This window comes from Rhinichthys klamathensis, unplaced genomic scaffold, assembly GCF_029890125.1.
Source record: "Rhinichthys klamathensis goyatoka isolate OS25496 unplaced genomic scaffold, OSU_Roscu_1.1 h1tg000170l_1, whole genome shotgun sequence".
Lineage (NCBI taxonomy): Eukaryota > Metazoa > Chordata > Actinopteri > Cypriniformes > Leuciscidae > Rhinichthys > Rhinichthys klamathensis.
The window spans coordinates 306,386-329,400 of NW_026606701.1; the positions used below are offsets into that span (position 1 = coordinate 306,386).

The window sequence follows — 23,015 nt, forward strand, 5'->3', positions numbered from 1 at the left end:
CTTTCTATCATCTTGCTATGTTCTTTTTGTTGCAAAGTAAATTGCTTGTGAATGATAATGGGTTTCACCAAACAAAGAAAAATAACAAGACAGCATGTATTTTGTTTGAGAGCGCTGTGTCAGTTATGTTCAAAAAAAGTTAATTATATACATTCATCACACACATGCTGAGTTGATGGCTCCGTAAACTGTAAGCCATTGTTTTAATATTACCCACAATGCCATCTGTCATGGTATTCAGAACAACATCTGGTCTCTCTCGCGCACTGGGGCTCATGGAGGCACGTGATCAGACAGTGGTTTACTGAGCGCAAAAAAAAAAACCTTTGATACGGAGCGTTCTGTGAACGGAATGACGCATTTTAAATATCGCTCGATCACGCGAATTTGATCGTGGGAAGCCAAAATCGTGATCGTGATTTAAAATTCGATTAATCGTGCAGCCCTAATGCCACAAATTATTAAAACACCTGGCTTATAGTAAAACACATTAAATCGGGTTAATGCCTAAATTATATATTTTAATAAAAGAATATACACCTTAATATCAGTTCAATTTAATTTTAACATTCATCTATATAATATTTTTTATTCCAGTAATGAATAATGAAAAAAAAGCTCGCTCGCTCCTCTCAGTCATCTACGCATTGGATTCTGGGAAATAGTGCTTCAGCAAGTGTACATCGGATGTACACTCAAAATCAGAGAGGATTGTTTGTGGGTAAAAGTAGTGAACGAATGTAGGGAATGATGTTGTTCACTCAGAATTCGGACACCACTCCAAAATGGCCGACACCCTATATAGTGCACTATATAGTGGATAGGGAGCGATTTCAGACACAGCAGCTTAATCTTTTGTAACTATGGTGTACCTCAAGGTTCAGTACTAGTTCATATCCCTTTTCTGGTTTTATATACATTATTTAAATATATTCCTCTGTGAAGAGAACAGTGTTTGGCATATCTATTTAAAATTTGTTTTCTTGTTTGTCTCTGTAAATGAAGCTTACACTGTTGAACTTTTTGTTAACATTGTTATCCATATCACTTAGTTGTAAATATGTACCTCTTGGGGTTCTCTTCAATCAGGCCTTTTCTTCGAAAAGAAAGATTGTGCTTTTTGCATACTAATGGGCCAATTTGAAATCAACATACACTGCAGGGTACCAGAGAAGTGTTTGTGACTGGGAGAACAGGCTTTTCTTCCCAGTATTTTTTTTGTTTTTGCATAATTCCTCAAATTGTAGAATTTCTCCAGAAACACATCTGACACACATACAATAAGCTGTTTTTGTTGTTGTTTTTATAGGCAACATACCGGCCATTGCTTAAGCAGGTGCTAGAGGAGATCTTCCACCCAGACAGACGTGAATGCCCTGATGTAGAGCACATGTCGGGGGGACTCACTGACCTTCTCAAGACTGGCTTTAGCATGTTCATGAAGGTAATTCACACTCAAACATACTTCTTCTTTCAAGCTAATAAAAGTCTTTATTTTTAAAGTCTTAATTTAATCTTGACTAACTATACATCAGTAGAAAGTTCGAAGTCTTGAATTAAATTTTTTTTACCTTGTTTTGTTTTATTCTAGTGCTAACGATTTTCAAATTTTTTCAGGAGGTATGCAAAATCAAAAAGTCTATGCCTTTATAATATGAAATGGAGCCGCTTTACTAAACAACATCCCTTAGGGCTTTTAGTCCAAAAGTGTGCTCATTTGGAAAAAAATCTTATGGATTCATTTGTTTACTTTGTTTCTTTAGAGAGGAGTATTTTTTTCTATCTTTACCCAAAATGGGGTGATGTGAGCATTATGGAGTGCTAAACACTCTCATGTAATGTTTTAACAAGGTTTGTTGATAAGGGAGGGAGGAGGCAGGAACCGGCGAACATTAAACATAATATGCGCTGGCTTCAGACACCCGAATGGGCGGTATGCTATTCAGCGTTGCTATTGACGACAGTTGTTATCGGGGAATAGAGTGCAATAGTGCTTAGCCCCTTTTTCAGCGGCGTTGGTTCCGGAAGTATTTTTTTCATTTATTTTATCTATAAGGATTTCATAAGCCATGAACTAAGCCAGTCAGCTATGAGGTGCATCACAACACTACAAACTTGAGATTTGAAGCAAAAATGTTTTTAAAAATAGGTATACACTATATAAACACACGGGTAAATACCAGTTCACAAGTGGAAAATATCATATTTTCCATAGCACGTGAACGCACCATTAGTACTTGGTGGAGAAACCTTTGTTGGCAAGCACAGAGGTAAGACGTTTCTTGTAGTTGGTCACCAGTTTTGCACACATCTCAGGAGGGATTTTGGTCCACTCCTCTTTACAGATCCTCTCTAAATCCTTAAGGTTTCTTGGCTGTCGCTTGGCAACTCAAAGTTTCAGCTCCCTCCACAGATTTTCTATAGGATTAAGCTCTGGAGACTGGCTAGGCCACTCCAAGACCTTAGTGTGCTTCTTCTTGAGTGAAAGAGAAACAGCCCCAGAGCATAATTTTTCCACCTCCTTGCTTGACTGTAGGGATGGTGTTCTTGGGGTCATAGTCAGCATTTCTCTTCCTCCAAACACGGCGAGTTGATGCAAAAGAGCTTGATTTTGGTCTCATCTGACCACAGCACTTTCTCCCAAGGCTTCTCTGAATCATTAGATGTTTATTGGCAAACTTCAGATGGGCTTGAACATGTGCCTTGTTGAGCAGGGGAACTTGCGGGTGCTGCAGGATTTCAATCCATTGCTGCGTAGTGCGTTACCAATGGTTTGCTTGGTGACTGTGGTCCTAACTGCCTTGAGATCATTAACAAGCTCCTCCCGTGTAGTTCTGGGCTGATCCCTCACCTTTCTCATGATCATCCTTACCTCATGAGGCGAGATCATGCATGGAGCTCCAGACCGAGGGCGATTGATTTTCCATTTTGTATTTCTTCCATTTCTGAATAATCACACCAACAAAAGTCTCCTCACCAAGCTTCTTGATTGTTGATCGAAAAGACTATTTACAGTCAATACAGGCAATTTACAATTTGATTTTTTTTTTAAAGCTTTTTAACAGTTATAGCGCCACCTATGGTCCGATCTCCATAAAAGTTTGCATGCTTGTTCAAAATCATATGTTGCATATGCTCACCAGTTTTCAAGAAGTTCCGAGTTTGCGTTTAGGAGTTATATCCTTGTGTGTGGACTTGGCCACACACCTTTTTTAAATGACCCCGTTATAACCATCGGTAAACCATAATTATTTACCTAAAGAGTCCAGAGAATTGTACTGCAGTGGTTTTATTGCGGTTGAGTAAAAAACCTAGAACTAGTTTGCAAAACTAGGGTTTTTACATAATCGTGAATATTTAATGAACGATTTGATAGACAGCAGTGGTTCTTGAGGCAAAGTTGTTCAGTATGAGATTATGAGAACAAATTATATGAATATTGTGTGGATCTGTGAAACATTGTCTAATAGGTGGTCAAAATTCATTGGCCGCCCCCATACGTGTTTTTCAAGATGTCCCCAAAGGCATTCTTGGCTCCTTGGACGAAGACACCACATGACAATTTTCTAGTCTTTTAAAAGGTGCGTCACTTAGGGTGCGTAGTTATAGCCGTTTTAATTTTTTTTCCCATGTTTCCATGCCCCACCAAGTAGCCAGTCGCCGTGTGCCTTTTCACACGACCACAGAATGAGCTCTTACTGTGTGTCAAGTTTGGTGAAAATATCTCATTCCATTGACGAGTTATAGCCATTTTAGGAAAAGTGGCTCGTTTTGGCAGCCCTTAGAGACAGTGAATCAAAATTTCAACTTTTTTTTGTTTAATTATTGACAATCAGACTCCAGAGAATCTTGCTGCTCTGGTTTGATTCCGATTGAGCCAAAAACCTAGGACTGGTTCGCAAAAGTAGGCTTTTCAAAAAATCCAAAATACCCGAACATTTCGCCTCGGCGACGATCTAATCCGAGGCATGCATTTTGTCTGTCTTGAGCCAAGAATTCCAACGATATAAGACACTTGAGCCCAACTCGTATCGATTTCTTACTTTTCACCGTAAGAAAAGTAGCGCCCTTGTCAGGCCGATCAGGGCTAGCTTTGGTGACGTTGTACATGGTGTGAGTACTAGGGTAACCCTAACCCTTTTTTTTTAAGGGTTTATTCATTTGATACAAAGAAAGGAAAAAAATAGGAATTTAAATGGTGTGAATAAAAAGGCATCAGTAAAGACAAAAGAATGATAATTACAGCATATCCTGGCCGGAGAGGTTTGTACAGGGGAGACAAAACATGAATGGGGCTGATTTCAGCACGAAACAATAGATACAATAGATTGAATGGATACTTAGAAGAAGTTAATAAACATCAGTTAACAGAGTTTTACAGATATCATTCACAGATTTGAAGTAGAACATGGTCAGACTTTCTAGACTGCAACAAGGCCATTTACATACGTTATGTCATAAAAATATTTCACTGCCTAGTGTATTCTTTCAAATAACACCACAAATATGCTTGTAGTCGTAAGGCTTCCTGAACTGTACCTATTTTAGTTTGAGTAAGCCATTTTTGGGGGGTTGTGAACGTAGCAGTGCTGTGATCATACACTTCTGCTTGTGAGTTATGCTGAGCCCAGTCAACCAGAAACCTCTTGTGAAAGCTCCTCTACATTAGCCTGGTTAAAACCAGACCATTCTTAGTTGTAACTGAGTTATGGTCTGGCAAAGCGTCATAGACAAATCATTTCCAGAGGGGCGTCACCAACGGACGTCGCGGATAGACCTAAAACCAATCAGAGCGATGAAGAAGATGACGTATGCAGAGCGGCGGAGAAACATCTCCGAGTGTTGTTCTTTGCTCGGTTTTTAACTAAAAGGAAACGTTCAAATTGCTTAAAACAGACGCGATAGCTGATACGAACGAGTGATGTTCGACGGCGGCATCCATCTTTGTAATGTAGGCTACAAAATCTGCTTCAAAATCCCAGCGCTGTCGTCATCGTGTAAAGCTCGCCCCAACGTTTCTGATTGGTGCCTCGATTTCGGCGGATTGGAAATGGGCTTGAATGAGCTCTTTGCCAGACTAACTTTCAGAGCAAATCTAAATTTGCCGGAAGTTGTCTGGGTTTTCCCAGACTACCTCTACATTTAATCCGTTTTAATGTCAGTACGCTTAAAGCATCCATTCTAAACTCCTCACTACCACATTACACAGATAATTATGTGTGCTTTCAATGTGTGTGTGTGCACTGAATATGTGTGTGCTTATATTTAAAGCTCCGTCTAGAGCGTTGTGTCTGTGGCGGTGCACAGACATATGTACTTATTTTAAAGGGGTGGTTGAATATGATTTCACTTTTTTAACTTTAGTTTTGCTGTTTGAGCATAAACAACATCTGCAAAGTTACGATGCTTAAAGTTCAAAGCAAAGTTAGATATTTTCTTTTACAGAAATCGCTTTTTAAGGACTACAACAAACGACTGGTAAGGACTACAATGAGCTTCTTCACGGGTTAGTGACATCACTAACCCTAAAGTTCACATAAACCCCGCTCCCGAGAATGCGATTTATAGATTATCATGACAGAATATGCTAATCAATTAACTCCACATCAGCTACATAAATTCATCAACTAACCATTCAGAAATGCCCTGTTGTTCTACATGTTGTCACTTCTTCTTGAGTCTCTCCATCTATGTCCGACTCCAGTTTAAACATAAAAGATTTAACAGTTTCTGAAATGTTCAGTGCAATGAGCTCCTGCTCCCAGCACAGAGGGCGGAGTTTCAAATGCTCTTTGAAACTCCGCCCTCTGTGCTGGGAGCAGGAGCTCATTTGCATTTAAAGGGACACACAAAAAACGGCGCATTTTTGCTCACCCTTAAAAAGTGACAATTTTAACATGCTATAAAAAAAATATCTGTGGGGTATTTTGAGCTACTTCACATACACACTCTGGGGACATCAGAGACTTGTTTAACGTCTTGTGAAAAGGGCATTATAGGACCCCTTTAATAATCATCTTTGACCTGTATACCATAAGCGCATAATATTGTAGAGAACACTATTGATTATAACAGGACTTTTCATGCTTGCTTCCATCAATACAAGATGAGAAAAAAAAAATTTGTTTTGAACAGAAATTGTCAACTGATAGAAAGGGAGAGATGAGGTCAGAGTGGTAAATGATCATGTTTCATAAAAAGCACTATACAAACATTGAATTGAATATTGTGGCTGAAGTGGATATTGAGCTCCAGATTAAAAAAAATTACATTTGTACATTTGTCACGACATTGAAACTATTGCTGTGTCTCAATTCTATGCCCTCCTGAGGTCACATTTGTTGGCTACATGTCATCGAGGATGTCTCATTTCAGAAAAGTGACCATTATGAAATTGACTGTTATGAGTTGAGGCAGCCTTAATGGCATATGCAGAGGGCACAAGCTTAGAAAAGAGACATAGCAAATACTATCTCACAGCTCTATGTATTAAGCTTGATATATATATATATATATATATGTAGGCCTACTACAGTATGTCCAACTTTATCCGCATACATACAGTATATCAACTGTAAAGTGATATATATTATATAGAAAATCTCAGTTGCTTGATTGTTTATCATCGCAAAATGTAAAACTAACAGCTCTAATCTGATGAATGTGACTATAAAGCATGAAGATATTAGAAAAAATTCGCATTATGATTTACTGTAAAGCAGCTTTGAAACAATGTGTACAAATAAAATGTACTTGATTTTTAAGCAACTTTTTCTGTCTATCCACCTCTTGAGAGGCCTTCGAACCCTCTGTGTCACTGTTTGCATTATTTCATTTTTCTGAAGGTGTTTAGGGGGTATGTGACTTCATTTGGATGAAAGGTCGTTTGAATGCTTAATAATATGTTTCTCCCTGAAAGTCGTCCTCTTGCTCTCTCTGTTCTCTCCAAAATGTGTGCGAACATGTTTATACTGATACACATGGACGTGCTGTGTGCTTGCCCCCTCTGGGATACATGTGTGAGGCCGTCCTTGTGTTTTTATGCTGTTGTTATTCACTTTGCAAGTATAGTATGTATTACCTGATAACACAAGTGTGTATGATATTGCCTAATAATGCACTAGTTTACGGCACACAAGGCTTTAACATACTCTTCACTTGATTCGCATTCTGGTGTCCTCCATTGAACACCCACATGTGTCTGGGGAGTGTGGATAGATATATAATTTATATAAAATATTTAAATGAAGTAAAGACTAAAGAATCCTCGAAGAATTTACAAGGTGTCTCTCTTTATTTTTTATCTGCACCCATTTATCACGCTCGCTCATTTTTCCCAGAGGCACATATTACTGAATACATTTCTTTTTATCTTTCTGTCTTTGTTAAGGCCAATTTATACTTCTGCGTCGGGTGCGCGCAGTAGGTACGGCGTAGCATACGCACAGACGCGTACCATACGCCGTACCCTTCGCCGTAACCTGACGCGCACCTCCTCAAAAATGTAACTACACGTCGCGACGACGCAGACCGCAAGATCTGTGATTGGTCGGCTTGGGAGCATCGCGTTTCCTCCTATGTATTTCCGGCGTGTTCTTCTGCACCGCCCGCCATTTTTAAATTCTAAGTACAGCGAAACTGTTAAAAAAATGATCTGCTCTCTTTCAGTCGACATTGCTTGTAGTAACCTAAACTCAAAACAGCCGCGAGGAATCTTCTTCTTCTTGCCGCGAGGAATCTAAACACAGTGGAACATTAAAACCCTCCGCCGCCAACTAGCGTTTCGGCGCTGTACTGCAGAGCAACGCAGACCTAAACGCAGAAGTATAAATGCTCATGACGGCGTCGCCTACGTGCGTAGCGTACGGCGTACACTCGACGCAGAAGTATAAATTGGCCTTTACACATGTTTGTCCATGCCGGTTTAGGGTCCTGAGTTGCACGTGGCAGCACACCCCCTCTCCTGAGATCCGCCCTCCTGGGTGTGCATCTCTAATTGCCTGATTGTTATTCACCACTCACTTGTTCTGTCAGCCAATCCTAGGCTAGCTCTCTGTCCACTGGACCAGGCACAGACAGCAGCACCCCATGTGCCTGAGTCAAACTTGCTCCTCAAATACAGTATCTGCATGTGCGCAACAGCGTGCTTGTGTCCGTGTGTGTGTTCTGAATTATATGCTCCTGCTGTGAATGTGGAAGTGTTCAGTCTTGACCTGACCCGGGCCTCCAACTGAGCTCTGAATTCTACAATACATACACTAGGGATGTGCAAAATTGCATAATTGTTTGTTCTTTCTTAGGGAAGCCCATATGTAATTACGATGGATTGATGTCATCACGTTTCTTGGGGGATGTTCACATGACACACATTACTGTGTTCAAAAACAGATGGACAGAAAGCGTTAGAATAGACCAGAACACAAAGTCTTATCTATTTTTAACTGCCATTTTAAAAACACAGCGATCACAGGTGAGATGCTGTGGGGAAACAAAAAAACATTGTGAGACAAGGCAACAGCCGTAGACCTCCATCTGCACATATACATAGACCAAAAAAAAAGATGGTCACTGACATACTGTACATTCAACAAATAAATAAGCTAAATACCAATATATCTAATATGTATTAAAATATGTTAGACTAGTCGATCTCAGATGGACTTTATATTGGTTTTAAAAAAATAACAAGGGTTCAGAGCAGGAGATATTGAAGAGAATAAAGTCCAATTGAATTAGCTTATTCGTTGAATGCAAATTAATATCCTCAATTCCAAAGATCTTTAAGCATAAGCCAAAGCCTTTAAGACCCTTTGGTCTGAAATCTTTTATACTAGTCAGTGTTTGTATAACTTAAATTTACCAATCAGCTTAGTTAAAACTGCAGCTGAAAACAAAAAGCAAAGTGATACTGTGGTTATTTCCTTCTGGTGTTTCTCTTTCCCTGCAGGTCAACCGACCCCACCCAGGTGATCATCCACTCTTGTTTCTCTTCCTGGTGGGCGGGGTCACGCCATCAGAGCTCCGCCTCATTCGTGAAGTTGTCTCTAGCCATAAGTCAGGCACTCAGGTGGGGAGTCGCACCCTTTTTTAATTATTCTTTATCTATTACACTATCGTTCAAAACTTTGGGATAGTAAGGGTTTTTTTTGGGGGGGGGGGGGGGGGGGGGGGGGTCATCATTTACTCACCCTCAAGTTGTTGCAAACCTGTATGAGTTTCTTTCTTCTGCCGAACACAATACAAAGGAAGATATTTTGAAGAACGATTGGAACTTTGGCACCATAGTATTTTTTTTTTTTCTACTATGGAAGTCAATGGTGCCAAACAACTGTTTTGTTCCAATCGTTCTTCAAAATATCTTCCTTTGTGTTCAGCAGAAGAAAGAAACTCATACAGGTTTGCAACAACTTGAGGGTGAGTAAATGATGACAGAATTTTCATTTTTGGGTGGAGTATCCCTTTAAGTTACAGTAATTTCTTTTCTACTTTTCTGCATTGAGGCAGCCTTAATGACTTATGCAAAGGGCGCAACCTTCAAAGAGACATAACAAATAGTATCTCACATGTATTAAGCTTGATATATATATCTGCATACTTTATCTACTTAATATAGACTTTATCTGCATACTTTAATTAAATTGATTCAAATTGACTGAAAAGACAATGTTACAAAAAAAATTCTCAAATAAATGCTGTCCTTTCGAACTTTATTTATCAAAGACTCCTTAAAAACTGAATCATGATTTCCACAAAAATAATAAGAAATGTTTCTTGATCAGCAAATCAGCATATTAGAGTGATTTCTGGAGGATCGTGTGACATTGAAGACTGGAGTAATGATGCTGAAAATTCAGCTTTGCCATCACAGGAATAAATCACATTTAAAAATATACTCAAATAGAGAACAGTCATTTTTAATTGTGATAATATTTTACAATATTACTGTTTGGCAACACTTTATTTTACAGTGTCCTTGTTATTATGCTACATGTTACTATTAATAACTATAAATTATACATAATTACATGGAAGGAATCCTAATCCTAACCCTATCTAAAGTACGTACATGTAGTTATTACTCAGTACTTAGATGTATGATTACATTGTAACAAGGACACCTTAAAATAAAGTGTAACCTGTATTTTGTATCTAATAAATGCTCCATTGGTAAGCATAAGAGACTTTTAAAACATTTTTAAAAAAATATTTCATCCCCCAAATGTTTTAACGGTATTGTAAATGAAATATGACCTTGTCATACTTTCTCAAACCTGGTTAACATGTTTCCAGTGTTGTTGTTATTGTTGTTGAAATAATACCTATAAATCAAAAATTGACAATATGAAATGAAAAAATCATGAGGTATACCATTGTGTTTATGTCTTTAATGTATTCTTTCTGTTCCTCATCCCTCTTGTATTCATTGGGCACATTTAAAGGACCCCACATCTCTCTTTCTCCTTCTGTCTCTCTCTGCTTCTCTTTTTCTATATCATTTACTCAGACTTGATTGGAGTGTGTGTAGCACTCGTGAGTGAATAGAGATGTAACTGGGTCGAGTCAGTATGAAAGGAGTTTTGTTGATCAAACTGTCATGTCATGAATAAATCAAACGTAATGAAAGCAGAGAGTGGACCCTTATAGAACAGAAAGCCCACGCATAGCCTGACCCAGGCCCACAGCTGCGCTAGTGTGAGACACACACAGATTGGAATTTAGGGTGTCATGTACTAAATGAAGTTGCACCAAATTTGACTAACTTAAGATGCCCATGGGAGTGACAAGGACCGAGCATTCTGTAAAGCCCTTTTGAAGTAATTTTCTAAATGATGGTCTCAGACGAGCTAATTCATCTTTCACCATAGAATACAAAGCATGTACTTACCTCAGCACATGCGTCAGCAGGTGCAGTTATGCGCTGCTCTATTCATCTTCAAGACCTGGTTAATAACATGCAAGCTAATAATCTTGCAGAGCCAGACTTTTGATTGTTGCGTCTAGTCTGGTCCACTTTGCAGATTATTATTGTTTTTTTTATATATATATATATATATATATATATATACAGTGTATGTATATATATATATATATATATATATATATATATAAGTCAGTAAATTTTTTTGATAAATTAATACTTTTATTCAGCAGAGATGCACTGAGTGATAGTAAAGACATTTATAATGTTACAAAACATTTATATTTCAAATATAAATGCTTTTCTTTTGAACTTTTTTAGTCATCAAAGAATCCTGAAAAACAAAATGTATTATGGTTTCCACAAAATTATTAAGCAGCACAACTGTTTTCAACACTGATGATAATAAGAACAAGAAATTTTTCTTGAGCACCAAATCAGCATATTAGAATGATTTCTGAATAATCATGCAACACTGAAGAGTCCCTTTTATGAATTTTGCTCTTCTGAAAGTTGGGGGTTAGAATGATTTAGGGTTTAAATAAATAGTCCTGTTCAGTATAAAATAGCTCTCTCTACCCACAGAACCATCACATAAATAGAAGAAGGTGATCAATCTATAGATCATTTTAGTGTGTGTGTGTGAGAGAACTGTCTAATCTATTTCTTTTGTCTTTTCTCAGGTATTCGTAATGTCTACTAGGCTACTGAGACCTTCCGATGTCCCTCACTTACTCTTCAGCACTGACAGGCTCAAACCTGACATTGGAGTGTGAAGGGACTGAACACACACACTTTTGGCTGTTGAATAGATTCTATCCAACATAGTTTGCCTTTTGTGTTTCAGATGAATCCGGTAAAAAAATTACACATTTAAAAAGGTTTAATGCATATACAGAACAGACTACTGTTCCGTTTAATTAAAAAAAATAAACCTATTCCAATATTTTCACATTTTGTTGTATGACCAATGACCCCCCAAGAAAGAAAAACAAATTATTTGCCTTAAATAAAGTCTTAATGGTTGGCCTTTTGCTCATGTGTATAGTTTGTGTGTGCAAAAATGGTGTTGTTGTTGTTTTTTTCACACAGTCTGTACAGCGTGTATTTGGTTTTCACTCAATTTTTGTTGAGCCATTGCCAGATACAACACATTCTTCAGTTCAGTTCTTACAATCAGCCATGTGTTGCTTCTCACAGGATCTTCCCTCTTCATCCTTCACTCACTTCAGCGCTGTTGGTAAAGTGACAGATGGGGAGAGGCCATAGGTCAAAAAGGGTGGGGACATCTATTAGAGCAGCTCTCTCTATTCTTCCTTCACTTTCTCACACTTAACACTTTACTTAGCTGTCTATAAAGAGGCATACTATAGACATACTATGTTGTTGTTTTTTATAAAATTCAAAAAATAGCAAAAGTTCACTGTGATGGGTATAGGAATAGGGTTAATGAAAGGGGACAAAATATATAGTTTGTACAGTATAAAAATCATTATGCCTATAGAGTCCCCATAAACCACATATACAATTGTGTGTGTTTCTAAAAATATTTTTCTCTCCAAAAGTTTAGCTAAGTAGACACAAACGTTGTAACCTCCATGCTTCTACATGCGTTTCTCTCAGATTTGAGTTTGTGTTTCGCATTTGTCAAAAACGATTACCCTAGCAGGTGTCTTACAAAGATGCTAAAAACACTTGGAAGTTATCAGTCATTTTTTACACCTTTATCCTTACATTCTCTTCACACATAGCTGGATTTTTTAGTTTATTTAGGGTCTTGGTAGTTTGTTCACTTTTACCATGTAGAAAACTTCAGCATTAAAAATATGTAGTATAGCATAATTTTTTAAATAAAATGTTTAAGGAAGGCTCTTATACTTACCAAGACTGCGTTTTATCTTAAAACTGTTGTGCTGCATACTTCATACTTTTTGTTCAGGATTCTTTGATGAATAGAAAGTTCAAAAGAACAGCATTTATTTGAAATAGAAATTGTCACTTTTGATCAATTTAGTGTATCAAGTCAATTAATTATCACTTTGTTTAAAAAAATGGAAGTGTATATAATATGAAAGGGATTGTTACATTTTAAAGCGTAATATCATACACTGATAATATAGACCTTGTAAACTGGCCTTATTTCTCAAGGCTCCATTGAAGAAAATTCAGCTAAATTAATTTAGTATAGAATTTCATTGTGTGTCCAGTCACAGTTTAAACAGTATGAATGAGTGTGTGCTTAAAAATTCTGAAACAATTATTTTATTAAAAACAACTCTTTATTTCCAATCACAATCAAATAACATAAATAAATAACTCTGAGCTTCAGCCCTTTGGCTTTTTTTAAAGTGCATTTAAACAGAAAAAAAAAAAAAATCTTCTACTCCACTATAAAAAAGTGGCACAAAGCAGTTTTACATAAAACCAGGAGAAACATTCTGGCCTTGAACACAAGAGCAGGCTGTAAGAGATACACACTCTCTCTCTCTCTCTCTCTATGCTTAGCTTGAGTGCCTTGTCCTTTAACAATGCCTGCATTCAGCCCGTAAAAGCCTTGACCACAAGAAGGAACAAAAAAAAAACCTCCCTCTCTCCCATGCCTTTCACAAAAGCAATTCTTAAAATAGTCTGTTTTGCAGTCTTCACCATCTCTGTTACCAAGAGAATTGTGTCTTAAAGGTTCATAGGTAAGGCAATGTCAATAGTGTTTCTATTAGTCTCCATCTGTTCCATTCAGTCTTTGCACTGTCCCTCTTTAAGGCGCTATGACCACGTCTCCCAGAATCCTGCTGTGGTCCACTAAGTGACAGCAACACAAGAGTCCACCAGCACTGAGATGGTCATGTGAAAATTTAAGTGTTCACCAGACTCTGCTTGTTTTTTCGTTTCGTTTTTTTCAGCGACCATGACGCAATCAGGTCAAGTTTCAGGGGCCTCTGTTTGGAACCGGTCTGCTGATCATCAGCGGATCTCAAGAACGTCAGAGGAGCGAGATCTATACATTCAGCATTGCTGCTCTCAAGATCATCTCCTCTCCTTAGAGCATTTTCTCTCTTAATCGTGCCCTTTATCCTGCTGGTATTCAAACCCTCTTCACACTGAAGTGACGGTCCGGACCTTGGCCGACAGCACCTGTTTGAAGCGCCTCTTCAGGTCTTGCATGTTGGGGGATTTGGGCCTGGGAATGAGGGGAGATCTTTTCTTCTCTGTTCCAGATGAAGCTGCATTGATGGGGGTCTGAGGCTGCTGCTTGGCCAGATCCACACACAGTCTATGGAAGGCACCGTGGACCTGGCTGTAGTCCTCGCTGGCGGACACCTCGTAGAAGGAGCAGCCCAGCGCTGAAGCCAGCAGGGGACCTTCTTGAGCATCCACACGCCTCACATGGAGAAGATCAGCTTTATTGGCCACTAGGATGATTGGCAAGGACCTATCCGTATGGGTGCGGATAACAAGCTGGTGGAGCTGGCCAATGAGATCAAAGCTTCGGCAGTCGGTTACGGAATACACCATAACTACGGCGTCCGCCCATTGAATGGAGCGAGACATCTGGTCAGTGCAGCTCAATCCATTAGCGTTCACCTGAAGAAAAGAAAAACAAGCACATTTGTCAGTTATGTAACATGTCTGTTGGTTTACTTATTTTTTTCAATAATAAAATGTAAACCAATGAGGTGTGAGATTGAACCGCCTAAACTTAAGAGTCTTTCACCCTAGTCCAGAAATAAAAGGAATTTTGTGGTTTTGGACAACTGCCTGGTTTAGGAAAAGAGCCTTGCATGCTAAACTTGGCACTAAAATCTCTGACTAAAGACATCTTGAAAGAAGTGCCCTGTAATTGAATTAAAATCCATTCTCTAATTTTGAAAAGCAGAGGGATAATTTAGATGGGCTGGTCTACTGTAACTGTTCTGAAGTGCTTTTTCATATCCCTAAACCCGCTGAGCCCTGCCGAAGCAGCAAAACCTCCCAACCACTGCTACAAATATCCCACAGCGCTGCAGCGAATCATTCTTTGGAGTCGAATCTTTTTCATGAACCGGCTCATAATAAATGTTCAAAACTCGATCAAAACACACGAAACTGTTGGTTTAAATGCAGATCTTTTTTTAAACATCTTATTTCAACCGTTGAATTTTAGCAATGTTTATTGTAAATGCAAATGACACATTTATGTTCTAAATGACTGTGTCGAATCATGGCTGCAACAAGCAAGTAGGACACGTGAAATGACAATAAACGGGGGGTGGGGGGGAGGAGGACGTAATACCACTATTATTTTAAACGCTGAGCTGAAAATACAACACGAAGCGATGTCAATACAGCGATCCCGTGCGAACCGTTTCTTTGAAACAGAACTGTTCGAAAGAACCGATTTGATTTCGATTAAGTCTTTCGTCAAGCTGCAGTACATGAATGTGCTGCCCCCGTATAGGAGTGCAACAGTGGGCATCCCGCTGGCCAATTAACCCCAAGTGTTAAACACAAACCCGGAAAAACACAAAGGAAGCGCTAAACGACAAAAGGCGAAGGTATGCGCCCATTCTACACTTCTCACCCGTGAAAAAGTGGCGTGGGAAAGATGCCCTGAGAGCACATAACGGTAAAAAAGTGACATTCAATCGCATTAGGAACGACTGTTCATGTATCGCGCATACTTACTTGAACCCCAGGTGTGTCTTGAACTTGGATGGCCAGTTGTTCTCCGTCTATCTGCACTTCTCTTGAGTACAGGTTGCCTGTGATACAAAAATGCAGATTAAAACATGATTTGACAATATCACTAATGAGTTTAAACGGTGTATACTAAATCAGTTGCCTTAGAAAGATGAAAAACTTACCCACGTTTCTCTCGTAGTCACCAATGAACCGCTTAGTGAGGAAACGAACCACCAGCGCTGCACGGGAAAAGGCAAGAAATGGACATGAATATCGTATAAGACACCAATCTACAATAAATTAGTTTTTCTAATATTACATTATTATAGGCAATAGTACTATGAGCTTTAAAATTCTGCAAATAGCTGTTCCACAAACATACCGGTTTTGCCGACCCCACTTCCGCCGATCACTGCGATCTTTATGACCCGGTTGGACGGGCACTCGGCGCTCGGGTACTCCGCGATGGTGGACATGTTCTGGATGAGACGCATTTTGACAAAAGAAAGACACTATCCAAAGCTTACGATGGCAAACTACGACGAAAAATCCACAGACACCTTAAAAGTAATGTCAGGATCGAAGTTGGTCGACGGCATACAAGCAAATGTTGTCTTTCAATGATAAAGTCGGTGGATTTTTCCAAAGTCCTACAAGCTGTTCGCACCAATACTGCAACTTGGTTTATTGAGCCGGGACGGGAGCTTGGGTTTATTTATACAGCCACAGATGCACTCGGCTCTGATTGGCTACTGCAGATAACGGTCACATTCCCTCGCCCCGCCCACTCCTTCACGTGTATGCGCCATAGGTATGCGCGAGCTGTTTTTATAACTGAAAAAAAGAGAAAGAATACCACCCGTGTAAACTGACAGTCGTTTCTGCAAAACCTCCCCTTAAAAGCGCTGCTGAGGAGGAAAATTAGATGTTGTTTTTACAAAACTAGCCATATAACCTGTAGATATGATTAAACCTGGAGGCAAAACCTGCCCTAAAAGACGCTGCTGAGGAGGAAAATTAGATGTTGTTTTAAAAAACTAGCAACATAGCCTTTAGATATGATTAAACCTGGAGGTTTTGAATGGGGTTTAGTCCTGTGATTGCTGATATCGGTCAGTTGTAAATGTGACTTCAAACGCGTGTAATGAGAATGTTATCTTGTCTCAATGATCTCTAAGCGCTTAACGTGTCACTTGCAAAGTGTGTGTTGTTTTTCTTTCGCCTACCAGATGAGAATAAGCTATTGATCAGCATCCCCATAGATTCGCCCCAGGACCTGTAAGTAAATAACACTCTCTCTCTCTCTCTCTCTCTCTCTCTCTCTCTCTCTCTCTGAGTGATACATTTATAGAAAACTACTAAATGCATATAAATTCACAGCAAATTTTTTTATATATATATATAGCCTATATATATCATTTTAAATGTCAAAGTTTATTGCCATGATTGTTTTGCATGCGATATTGTAATAGCATGATACACAGTAAAAGCAGTGTCAGGAAAAACTAAAATAAATTAAAGTAAATTAATAAAACACTTCTGCATTGATTATGCTGATCAAGCTTTGGTTGGTTTCTAAAAGGGTTCGAAGAACAGATGCACGAATGTCCTCTTTCAGAAACAGACAGAGCTCATACCTCGATAGTATTTTTCTGTCTGCATGCGCTCATGGAAATAACCAGTGGTCATTTTCTTATTTTATTTCTCATAAAAATGTATATGCATGAGAGTGTTTATTGTATTATTGTATTGTATATTGCTTTCAGTTTTATGTTCTCACCATCTGTATTTTCCTAAATCTGTGTATTCGGCAAAACGGCATATTTCTATGATGAATCAGAGCTTATTGTGCTAGCTTTCTCTATAGATTGGCCATTAAACATCACAAGTCAAAATGTTTGACATATTCAACCATGTGTTTACATGACATGCAGTTATGAGACTCAGTGTACAGCCAAAAGATCTGTGATTGCTTTAGTCAGGGGAGTGTTTTTTGTCTTCATCCAGAAGCTCAAGAGCAAGAGAACAGAGACCGTTTATCTCTCACATATTGAATGGTCCTGTTCAGCTTGCAGTCCTGCAACCTAGGAGTATTAGCACTTCTGAGCATGGGGTTCCCTCTGGAATTTAGACTGATTTTTGGGAATAGTGTTTTTCGATTTATGAGTACAATAAGGTCTGTAGTTAACTCTACTTTAACAGACTTTCACATTTTGTTCTACAACATAATTAGCACACAGTGACCGTCATACCTCAAATCTAAGTTTTGTTACAACCACAACCACCAATAAAACAATAGAGATTCCTGAGGGAACCCAAAGCGAATTATCCTTCCAAGTTTGATGTCAGGACTGAACAGCTCTATTTAGTGCACTCTCCAATATGTTCAATTGATGACAAACATCAGGAGTACTTCACCCAAAATGAACATTCTGTCATAATTTATTCACCCATTCTAAAATTGTATGACTCTGTTTCTTCTGTGGAATACAAAAGAAGATATTTTAAAGGACTGTTTTCGTCCACACAATGAAAGTCCACAGGGTCCAAAACAACATTGTACCTCATTGCATAGACAACAAAAAAACTAAAACATCGATACATTGTGTTCCATAGAACTATTCATTTAATCTAGGAACTCTACATCGCTTGTTGTTTCAATGGCAAGTGTGCATACAGTAAGTGCATCACAGAGTGTGTGTGTGTGTGCTTTGGTCTCTTCAGCATGTTCTGACTTGTCTTGGTCCCTCAGCAGTAGTCGGGGGTAGTGTGTGTCATTGGGGGATGCTGACATCTCAAAGAAGCCATTGACCCTTCCCCCAACACCTTACACATACAGAATGCTAACCCCACTCTGATTACATGTACATACAGACAATTATCATTGCTAGTGTGTGCAAATGTATGAGGTCTATGCTCATGAAATGTTAATGTCAGACTGTATGAGAGTAATTAACACACTGCCTAAGTGCTTTTCTCTCTGAAGTCATCCTAATGTTTGATCTTGCAGCGTTCGTTGCATGTTTAATGTCATTGTGCTCCTGAAGCGTTTTGAGGTTTTTGTCTCATCAGGTTCAGAAGATCAAAGTCTAACCTTGTTTTTGAACACGCACCTCATAATGAATATTTGTGTCTCTCTCCTACTAAATCTTCTTGATTGTTTGTGTGTGTATTGTTAAAAGAGAAAAACAAATTTAAAGGAATAGTTTGCATACAAATGAAATTTATTTCATCATTTACTCACCCTCATGTAACACGAACCTGTGTTGTTATTGACTAAAACTACTAAAAATCTTTTCAGTAATTGAAAGAAAGCTGAAATCAAATAACGTATAAATATTAGATGAAAAACTTAAATGACAATTAGAAATGTTGCCTTGGTAAAATACTTAAAGTTGAATGACTAAAATGACTAAACCAGAGCTAATATTGGAACACTGTTCCAAGGCTGTGTGACATTTTTTCTTCTGAATGTAAAATGAGACTCTTTGAAGAACATTCATGCTGTTCTTTTACATGTAATCAAAAGTGGTGTCAAGCTCCTAAAGTGACACAAAAGCACCTTAGAAGCATCATAAAAGTAGTTTAAACTGCATACTATTTTCCCAAGTCTATGAAGTCATACTAGTTTTGATTGTTATTCACTAATCTTGCCTTGAAAATCTAGCTTGACAGCTGTGGTCTCCATTCACTTTCCCAGCATTTGCTATAAATCTCTCATTTTGACTTGCACGAAAAAAAAAAAAGTCATACAGGTGTTGAAGGACTTGAGGGTGAGGAAATGATGACAGAATTCACATCTTTATGGCCTGTTTTGCATCTGATAACTTTCTCAAATCCCCCCATCCGTCTTTTGTCCACACTCGTGCGTTAGTCTGTGCAGGTATGCTGGCGGTGGGCCCTGCGTGATTAGCTGGTATGAATATATGATAAGAGGAATGATGACAGTAGGCATTTGCTGAAATTTGAAACTGATGGTGCTGATTCGCCGACATTCGACAGGCCATTGCAAGCTATGGAACGTTAACACTCAAATGCTCAAATACACACAGCTTTGTTCACCACATCAGAGCCACCTAAATGAGTGGATGTCTTTTAAGGCCTCTGGTGTGTGTTTAATGAGCATGAAAGGAAACTGCAACTGTATTAATGTATGTTTTTTCTGTCAACATAAGCACTACAATGATATTTTGGCCTTTGCCTAGGTGTCACCTGAAAAAAGAGAGAAAGACTCTGAGAAAAGAAGGACGAGATACAGTGGAGGGGAGAAGAGACAGATTATATTTAGAATTATATTGAAGGTATGAATTCACATCGACAATATATATATATATATTATATAATATTATAAGTAGGGCTGTCAAATGATTAATCACGATTAATCACATCCAAAATAAAAGTTTTTTTTTTACATAATATATGTGGGTGCACTGTGTATAATTATTTTGTATATATATAAATACACACACATGCATGTATATTTAAGATTTTTTATTTATTTATATATAAAATATTTATATTTATATATAATATAAATTATATATAAATCTATACACAGTATATACATGAAAATATTTCTTAAATATATACAAGCATGTGTGTGTATTTATATAAAATAATTATACACAGTGCACCCACATATATTATGTAAAAAATACTTTTATTTTGGATGTGATTAATCACGATTAATCATTTGACAGCCCTAATTATAAGAGAATTTGACAATTTTGAGAGAATATTAAGATTGAGGTTGAAGAATTTTAAATGTTTTGAAAGATGTCTCATGCTCACCAATGCTGAATTTATTTGATCAGAAATACAGTAAAAACAGTAATGTTGTGAACTATTATTACAGTTTAAAATAACTGTTGTTTGTTTGTTTAAATGAAGATCCTGTTTTACATTATGACTGTTTTGTTTTTTGTTTTTCAATTTTCACCTTGATTAGTGTTTACATTTACTTGATTTTATTCCCTCAAAGTTCAAGAAGACATGTTAATTTTAACAGATTTACAGAAGCTTCCTCTCACATCTGTGAAAAAGTTCCCACTCTTGTTTACTGATAGTGTCTTGTATATAATGCTAATGCTAGCACCAGTTCTCCACTGACTGTCAACGCTAATAAGCCTGTGTTAACTATTAGTATGTTGTCTGATAACAAAAGGCCCAGGTGCTGCGCAACAGGAAGCGTCAATACACTTGTCAGAGGTGAGGACAGAGCGCAATGTTAAGTTATTAACATGTTGTTGAGGACACGTCCAATCTGGTCTTTCATCTAATTGTCACCTAGTTAGTGAAGTGTGAGGTGGGCATGAATGTGTGTAGCCATGTGTATTTGTCAGGTTCAGGGGGGATTGTGATATTTAATATCTGTAATATTCATTTTCAGTATCTGTGTGTATTTGTATCGGACAGGTTTACAATTGAACCAGCAGACACTTGACATGAAGAATCCACATCAGGAGAGGCCTGGTTGACAGGAGATGAGCAGGGAGGTGTCACTCACACAGGGGTAACAACAGGGAGGCCGGGTCAGTAGCTGGGTAACACAGCCTCCCTATAGGGGGGCAGTCAGTGAGGCAGGGGACGTCTGAGCGGACAGGTATTAGAGATGCAGTATAGAATGTGAAGTGAATGGTACAGAGTTTTAGCAATATGTAGGTTAAGTGTTGAAAGGATTCTGCGTTCTCATCAGAACATAGAATGGGCTGATTTAGATGGATTATGGGCCTGTCTGCCTCTAATGCTGCTGATGTGTGCACACTCTCCCTCACATTAACACAATTACCTACACTTGATGCGTGTCTGCTTTAATAGATAAATCGAGATGTATGCCACTGTCTGATTCAAGCACCTAATGCATGAAGCAATGTGAAGTCCTCTTTACCTCAATGGCGACAGACATCTGAAGTGACATACAAAATTTAAAATAAGATGCATTGACGTTAAAATATTGGGGTCGGGTTTATTTTTTGTGAATAAATTGGTACTTTTAATCAGCCAAATGCATTAAATGGATCGAAAGTTACAGTAACGACATTTATAATGTTACAAAACATTTCTGTTTCAAATAAATCGACTGTTTTATTGATAATAATAATAATAAATGTTTCTTGAGCAGCAAATCAGCATATTTCTGAAGGATCATGTGACACTGAAGACTGGAGTAATGATGCTGAAAATTCAGTTTTACCATCACAGAAATAAATGACATTTTAAAATATATTAAAATAGAAAACAGTTATTTTAAATTGTAATAATAGTTCACAATATTACAGGTTTGACTGTATTTTAATGCAGCTTCAGTGAGCATAAGGGACTATATGACTTTGTCAGTGTGTATTCAAATATATTAAAAAAGCTTGCTGAACCCAAACTTTTGAATGGTAGTTTATGTATTTAATTACAATTTATAAACTTTTTAGGGTAAACTATCTCTTTAAATTGATCAGTGTTTAAATTTCATTTGAATTCTGTTCTATTGGTGTGTTGAAGTCATGTCGGAATGATCGAATTTGCTGTCTGAGTTGGGGATTAAAGGTTCAATTAAAGAATCATGATAGAAACAAATTTGTATTGATCATAAGTTGCGAGTGCTAACAGTACAACTTAGTTTGTGCGCATGTTTAGTATTATTAATAAAGAAACATTATGAGGAGACTGGCTTGTGTAACCCAACTACATTTCACATCATTCTCTGTAGCCACATCATGAGAATGATAAAATAAACTGATATAACTTCAATGACACACCTAATGAGCTTTCTTTGCTCTTCATTGTGTTGCATTAGCACTAAAAATTTGCCTATTTTGTCAGGAAGTGAAAATGAGAGCGAGAGAGAAATATAAAATTGTCTAGCAAGTATAGTGTGTTATATAACTATAATGACTTAAACGCACATTGTAATGATGATTTCCTGTAAGAAGGGACTTTCTAGAAGGATCTGAACGTAGCATATGCTACAATAACCGTGCTGCCCAGCAGAGGCCTGTCGATATGCTCAAAGGACCTCAAACCTTTTCATTGGGATCCACGGAGAGGGCTCCTCTCCGTCTGATAGGCTGACCTCTCTGGGGGGGTCCAATCTGTTCACAAAAGATACAATCAAGTATTGAGTAATAGACCATAAGTACATTAATGGCATTGGTTCATTTTAACATGCTTGTTTAAAGTATCCAACAGCACTTAAAAATGTGAAAGAATTCAGTTCATAGATCTTAAACTGTGTCTGAGTTTGTGTGTCCACATTTAGCAGTTTTTGTATTCAATTTTTTATCTATATTTAGCTATTTCAGCTAACTATATTTTAGTTTCCTTTATTTTATTTGAAAATATCTATAAAAAGTTTTAAATATTGTACCAATGGTTTTTCACATTGTACCTTAGCATATCATTGCATTCACAATTAGCTTTAAGCTCATCAGAGGTGCAGTGTGTA

The 23,015-nt window shown here is 37.9% G+C and overlaps 2 protein-coding genes across 2 annotated transcripts in view; one reads left to right on the forward strand and one right to left on the reverse strand.

Moving 5' to 3' along the window:
- The window catches only part of scfd2 (sec1 family domain containing 2), a 150,135-nt gene extending 138,183 nt beyond the window's left edge, over positions 1-11,952 (forward strand). The window contains exons 7-10 of the mRNA XM_056259801.1: positions 1,310-1,444; positions 8,948-9,067; positions 11,602-11,713; positions 11,800-11,952. Of these exons, the coding sequence (XP_056115776.1) occupies positions 1,310-1,444; positions 8,948-9,067; positions 11,602-11,694 (348 nt within the window). The 3' untranslated portion in view covers positions 11,695-11,713; positions 11,800-11,952. The remainder of the gene's footprint in view (positions 1-1,309; positions 1,445-8,947; positions 9,068-11,601; positions 11,714-11,799) is intronic.
- Positions 11,953-13,161: 1,209 nt separating this feature from the next.
- On the reverse strand, positions 13,162-16,180 carry rasl11b (RAS-like, family 11, member B). Its single transcript, XM_056259804.1, has 4 exons — positions 15,960-16,180; positions 15,760-15,816; positions 15,581-15,657; positions 13,162-14,500 (listed from the first exon to the last, which is right to left on the reverse strand). Exons 1-4 carry the CDS (start codon positions 16,069-16,071, stop codon positions 14,012-14,014), a joined length of 735 nt encoding a protein of 244 aa, XP_056115779.1. The 5' UTR covers positions 16,072-16,180; the 3' UTR covers positions 13,162-14,011.
- Positions 16,181-23,015: the final 6,835 nt, after the last annotated feature.

Coding starts and splice junctions, on each gene's coding strand:
- rasl11b (XM_056259804.1), bottom strand. CDS start 16,071: ATGCGTCTCATCCAGAACATGTCCACCATCGCGGAGTACCCGAGCGCC. Junction 15,817..15,959: donor AAGTGGGGTCGGCAAAACCG/GTATGTTTGTGG, acceptor TTTCCCGTGCAG/CGCTGGTGGTTCGTTTCCTC. Junction 15,658..15,759: donor TGACTACGAGAGAAACGTGG/GTAAGTTTTTCA, acceptor TTTGTATCACAG/GCAACCTGTACTCAAGAGAA.